This window comes from Scomber scombrus, chromosome 6, assembly GCF_963691925.1.
Source record: "Scomber scombrus chromosome 6, fScoSco1.1, whole genome shotgun sequence".
NCBI classification, from domain to species: domain Eukaryota; kingdom Metazoa; phylum Chordata; class Actinopteri; order Scombriformes; family Scombridae; genus Scomber; species Scomber scombrus.
This window is the reverse complement of record NC_084975.1, coordinates 20104569-20111288: the sequence shown is the minus strand read 5'-3', so window position 1 is coordinate 20111288 and position 6720 is coordinate 20104569. Positions and strand designations below refer to the sequence as shown.

The 6720-nt window shown below is 41.6% G+C and overlaps 1 protein-coding gene across 2 annotated transcripts in view; it reads left to right on the top strand.

Annotated features, from left to right (window-relative positions):
• Window positions 1-3241: 3241 nt before the first annotated feature.
• The window catches only part of wnt7bb (wingless-type MMTV integration site family, member 7Bb), a 28443-nt gene continuing 24964 nt past the window's right edge, over window positions 3242-6720 (top strand). The window contains exon 1 of one of the 2 annotated variants that reach the window (XM_062420094.1): window positions 3242-3312. In XM_062420094.1, the coding sequence (XP_062276078.1) occupies window positions 3242-3312 (71 nt within the window). Of the gene's footprint in view, window positions 3313-5772; window positions 5856-6720 lie in introns of those variants that run through there. The other variant, XM_062420093.1, reaches the window with a different exon arrangement.

The window sequence follows — 6720 nt, the reverse complement described above, 5'->3', positions numbered from 1 at the left end:
CTGCTTGCATGCGTGTGCACACACACATGCACACAAATGAGCCACTAAGGACCTGATATATCAGCGAACATGGTGAGGAATTAATCAGACCACACCCTGTTTTCCCTTCCCACAGCTGTGACTGAACAGGAGAGAGGAAAAGGTCAAACATATTGGCCAGGATGGGAGGACTGGTATGGTTGGTTTAACCTCTGACCTCATAGTTAGATGTACGAGGAGACATCTGACATCCAGGCCAGAGAGGTCACTTTCTCTTTCAGCATACCTCTGTGAATCCTCTTCTTCTGGGGCAGCTCCCTTTCACTGCTTCATGTTCGCTAACTTAATCTGAGTTTGGATAATCAAAATAAGTGTTAAGATCAAGGAGAACAGAGTTAAAGGGAGATGGCTGATGGAAAGGGGGACTTTGGGAGTGCATGCTAGCCGTTTCCCCCCTCTTGCCTGGGGCCCAGTGTAGATGTGGTGGACCCAGCCCCAGACGCCACTCCATGGTTTGGCACGCTCTGCATTTCAGCCATCTCACTGTTTCCAGCTGAACCAGCTCCCATGCAAACACATGGGCAACTGGTGGGTTTTCTTATTTAGTTGTCGGTCAAGAGTACTTAATAATATTCAAAAAGACAGTGCGACATATCATCCCATGCTTGCCAAAATGTGATCCCCATCTCTTTTTTCCTTTCTTCCCAGCATTTTCCTCTACAGTTTGGGAAGTGGGAGTGCATGCAGATGAAAAGGAACAGATACACAATGGTGCAATCTTGAAAAAAGTTTGGCCGACAGTTATTAAAGTAATAGAACAGACTGAGTAGAGGGTAAGTATAGAGCAAAGAGGACAGCGAATGCCTTTCAGGAGACTGAAGGAGGAAATATTTCAAATACAATGGCCTGTAATGCAGCATAAAGCACAAGCAGTGATGTGGCGTATGACTTACTTAGATTGATATGTCCTCACTGACCCAAATGCTCTCATCCTTGCCTCAGCTTTTTGAAGTTAAATAAACAGTGTGTCACAAGATCCTCCACATACCACCCAAGTGCTACAGTGTGTGTGAGAATCTCTGTGTGTGTCCGCAGTGCTTGTGTCTACCGTTTGATTTGTGAGTCTGCATATGTACTGTATATGTGGACCCAGAGAGACAGATAGTGTGTATTAGCATGCACGAGAATGTGCGTGCTAACAGACAAGTGTGGATGTGTGTGACATGCCTGTAATGACAATGGCGGGTGACAAATAACGCTGACGCACATTGTCCCCGGTCTTGATCCTTCTTTAATAAAAAGCGTTGGTCCTTTGAACATTTTAATTAAACTAAACAGGAACATCCCCACCCAAGCCTCGACGATGAGCTATGTACATTTGAAGACAAACAAGGCCATCTTTTACAGGGTAGACATCAAATGCATGTCTTTTTTATGTCACCCTGGGCCTGCATGTTGACTTTCATTATTTCTAAAATCCATCTGGAATTTTGATGGGCATGTTTTGAAGGAAAAGGCCTTGAAACCACAATGCAGAGATGTCTTGAAACAAAGGTCTCTGCGGTTTTGTCTGTTTCTCGTGGTCAACAACAGCCCGGCAGTCTCTGTGCTCAGATAGCTCATGTCTGTAATTTTAGTTTATGCCATCATTATTACAACACGTTAGCCGTTTCATGCAGTTTCTTGGAAATATACTGCATTGATGGTTTATGTGTTCTTTTACGAAATTGTACTTGGATAATAGCATATAGAGAAGAGAGGGGGTTCCTTACATTTTTTTACTAGCCAGCCAGATGACAAAAAAGTGTTACTTCAATCCAGAACAAGTAAATTGTGTCAATTTTGAAAAGCAGAGCAGATTGGCCTGTACAAAATAACATCACATTTATCAAAAAGATTAGACTTTCAATGTCTCTCTTTACTTTGGTTGAATTTAGATTTTTTTTTTAAAACAACAAAAACATCGAGGGTAAACCATGATGCTGATGCATGAAACACTTAACAAAAAGCTAATTACAAAAAAGATAAAGTGGTTAGTTATAATTTAAAGTGTCAGATTTTAAATAAGACCCTCTTTATTCCCTTTTATTCCGAAGCTTAATTTTTCTTACATTTTACAGTAAAACATACACTAAATCATATATGTTTATTCAGATTAAGATTTCATGAAAAGACTGTTTTACATGCAGTACAATGCAAGAGGTTTAATCTGTACAACCAGATTGGTTCAACAGTGTCTAGTTGCCACCAGAGGGAGTCTTCTTAGTCAAATAATAGCTCCCAAAGGAGTTGACTCTGTATTCTGAACATCTGCTCAAAATTCACATCACCCTCAAGCCCAAGTAATGGGAATATTGATGTTCTGTTAATGTTGTTTTGTTCATGCATTGCATTGTTAATCACAATGACTGACAGGACCTCACTGACACATGTTTATCTTGACGCCAGTTAATTATTATTAGTTATTATTAGTCATGCAATGGCAATTTTTATTCATACAGCTGGAAAGCCATTTCTCGTCTGTTTGATTTTATGGGGCTTACTGTTGTGGTGTAGCCCATCAGAGAAGCCCACACTGGTGGGGCAATGACCATGTTGCAAGCAACAAGCACCAGCCTAGCCTGAGCTAAAGGCCTATAAAAAGCCATTTCGCTTCGTTACTTTTAGTTTTCTGTACAACAACTACACGTGTTGAGCTCAGCGTGGAAGCCCGTCCCATTCCCTGCATATCCATGCTGGAGGAGGAGGAGGAGGCGTGTAGCTCTTTTGTTACCTGTATTAGAGTACCTGGTTGCTGTTAGTTAGTTACATGGACTGAATTTAAGATGCCCTCAAAGAAAATAAACAGCGAACAATGTGCTTCAAACAGAACAGGATTGGTAAGGACATGCTTTAAGTGCAAGTCGGTTTTTTTCTACCTGCAAGGCGCAGCAAATGGGAATAGTTAATTAGGCTCTACCGTGAAAGAAAGGACGAATAGGAGGCACTTCCTCCAAGAACTCATTCACCTTTCAAGTCCGACCCTCTCTCAAGTTTCATTTTGGAGTTCTTAGCCACTTTTCAGGTCGCCATCAGCATCTCACCTGTACTGCTGGACCATGGATTTCACACGGTCGAAGATTGCAAAGGCGCCACAGCTTGATGTCGCGGAAAATAGGCGGTATACGTGCATCTGGAAGGGTTAGGAAACCTGCCAATGTGAACGGAAAGTGTGACCACTTAATGTTACAGTGCATGGCCTCTGGACAAAGTGGTAACGATCATGCACAAACCCCTCCGAAAGCGGAGTCTCTACGTGTTCCTGTGTTTTGGCATCATATACCTCAGGCTTGGGTGAGTTTTTATTACCTGTGATTACCTGCGTAGACTGCTCTTCACGTGCGCAATCCTGAGTATCAAATTCATTTCAGCACACAAATAAACGCTACAGGGAATCATCGGCTGCCCTCTGACCTCAGACTTAAGCATGATGTTTAAAACGTTTTTTAACAGGTGTATTTATTTAAAAAAGAAAAAGAAAACATATGTTAATTATTAGCCTACATCCAAATGCCTTTACCGGGGGAATGTGTTGTGCGTAAAAGTGGAAGATCAGGTCTCATGCCAACAGACAATATAATCGATTTGTATTCGCTGTCAGAGAGCTATTTAGTTCACCTCATGAGACTCCTTTGTCGCACAAGATAATTTGAGCCGCTGTCTCCACTCCAGATTCAGCTCACTCCTGCATACCTTCATTAATAGCGGCAGACTGAGTTGTATTTCCACATTCCATTGCCCAGACGGAGTTTTTACCTGTTTTGCAATATCACCTTGATGCATAATCACAGGACTTCTATCTCTTCCTTCTCTGCTGCTCCTAAAGTTGCACCTCTATCAGGACCCCCCAGGTAGACGCACTTAAGCATTAAGAAGAATTATTTCTGTCGAAAATCCACGTATGATGTTTTGTTGTTGTTTATTAGCTATTTCTGTCCACGTAGTGTATGTATGGGTCAAATAAAGTTGTAGATAATTTGTGAAATGTTTAGTAAAGGTAAAATTTGGGTATGTATATTTTTTACTATTGACCCACTGTAAACATAGGGCCTACTCATTATTTATAACTACAATCTACAGTCATTTATAACTGCCCTAGAGGCTTAGTTAAAGGCTACATGTATCTTATATCCTACATTGCAGGCCTGGCAGATCATGGTAATAATACATTATAAATGATGTGAACTTTTCGAAAACTAAAACAAATTATTCACTAATAGTTGTTTACTTGGACACCTTTCATCTCCCACCACACTTGTTTTCCGGAATAACTGTAAGCAAATGCACATCAAGAAAACACAAGTTATCAAATGAAATATAAGCTTTCAAAGGCTGCAAGATACAGACTTTATCTTTTTTTATTAATTTTTTAAGCTATAAAATCCATAGGGTACATTTTTAAGTGTTGTACTACATATTTTTCGCAGATTCCCACAGCCACAATTAACCAAACAACAACAATTAAAAAAACGGTCTGACCTCCCTGTAATAACCTCATGTTGAGTGAAGCGTGTAACTGACTTCAAGCCCCACAGATGCTCATATCACATGACAGTATAGCTCCAATATGAGGGGGAAATTCACCTATCTCCGTTTTTACTAAGCCAGACAAGTTAGCTCATTCCGTCCATCCTTTTACTATGGCTAAATCTTTCATTGTACCCTCTTTGTTTACAATGACTGCAGCCTGCAGGTGTTGAGTGAGAGTTACGATGTTGAAGCGATAAAAGCCCTCCACTGACTAAGCTCTGCGACAAAATCTCCCCAAGTATTTTTATTGCAATACTCAGATCAAATCTCGAGCAACAAGAGTGGTGTTTTTTTTTAGAACTTCAAGCCCTCACTGCGCAGACATGATAAGCAGTATTATAGCAGAAAATGAATGTATGAATAATATGGGATAACATCGATCAAATACCATCAGAGCGCACCAGACAGCCAGACCGAGCAGAAATATTATTGACGCCTATAGGAATATTACAATGTTACCACAGGAAAGAATAAAGTCACTGAAAACGAAACTGATTGCCACAAACTTGTCTCTACGGAAATATTACATGAGTACTTGTTATAAGAGGATATAATGTATAGAGGGCCCAAGATAATACGAATATCATAGAAAATAAGGGGGAAAGCCTTTTTTCTCTTATACATACCCATACTCATATTATAGACTTTCGTGCGTTGATATGACACCGACTTGTTGATTCAGAATGACGCATCATGCCAAAGAAATGTGCTCATTTTTTGCACATGGACCTGTGATGATGGTGTGAGACTCAAGCAGCCAGCGTCTATGTTTGTTTATTTTTGGCTGGATGGTGGGGTGGGGTGGTGGAGGGGAGAGGACTGATGATGAATGAAACCTCCTGAACGTCACCCTATTGTCCCGTTGTGGCAAAGTGGGCGGATAGCAGTGTCTCCCTGCCCAATGGCAGGCACGACTCTCATGAGAGTGGAGAGAGGCACTTTTCTGCCATGCAAAATCCCTAAAACCATCATCATTCCGGCTCGGGAACCCACAGTACTGTGTAACAGCCTCCGCCGCTGAGAGATGACAGAGCCAATCTCAGCGCACACACGGCCCTGGGAGCTTGGAGCTGCGTAGAGCCACCGCACCAAAGACAAGGAGACGCACAGCACCTCTTTTTGATTTTATGCGAAAGGGACTTAAAGCTGGGAATTAAGGGAGTTTTTTCATCCTGTCCGCGTCGTCTCACTCAATCCGAACGTGGCCATTTGCTCAATGTCATCATGATCATCTTCTCGTCGCGCAGTGTACTGCTGTCAGTCTACTATCCACAGATCTTCCTGATCCTGACGAGTGGCAGCTACCTGTAAGTTTGAGCCAATTAACGTGGTCCTTAATTAACTTCAGAGAGTGCGCGCGCTTATTCTCAGTGGCACAAAGACGCACGGTTTTGGTTTCGCTGCTGTGCAGCCTTCTTGTCGGATTCCGGGGTATATTTATTTTATTCCAATCATTAAAAGCCGGTTCTGAGATCATTTTTTAAAGTTATCCGCGTCCAGAGGTGGGAGACCCAGTGTAAAGTGTTTGTATATGGCCAACAAACTGTAACGGCACGGAGAGCAGACGTAGCAAAAGTGCTACTTAAGCTGTACATTTGATTTAATTCCAGGATATTATTCTTATACTTGCTCGTATTATACAAGCGTAAAACCCTACAGAGAATACTCATCAGTGGAAACATCACCGGGAAAACGATCCACGTGGGAATAAACTAATTAGGTGAAAACCTGAACCCGCTAATGAGCCGTCTGCGGGCGGATGAACACGTCTTGTGAGTAAGCAGTCATGATTTGTATTTAGCTGTCTTATTGCAAATATTTTGCAAGGTCAGAAAAATAAAACATTTTGGTAACTGTTACATGGATACACTTTGGCCACAGAGTGGCAGAGATGTTCAAGACAATTGGATGCTGAGATTCTGTCTTTTTTTCCCTGTGAGGAGAATTTATCACAATATGGGCACTTTTTACGCATGCGAGCACCGTTAACCTGTCAGCGTGTGAAAGATTATCTCTGTGCATTACCTCACCTCCGGTTAATTCTCAGTATGTCGATGTTATCATTTGAGCCCACATCTTAAATATCCCCTTGAAACATGCACGTGATTGACACTATAATACGCTGCGGCTTTGAATTAAACGAGAATTAGTCTTACTGGAGAATACTGGCTT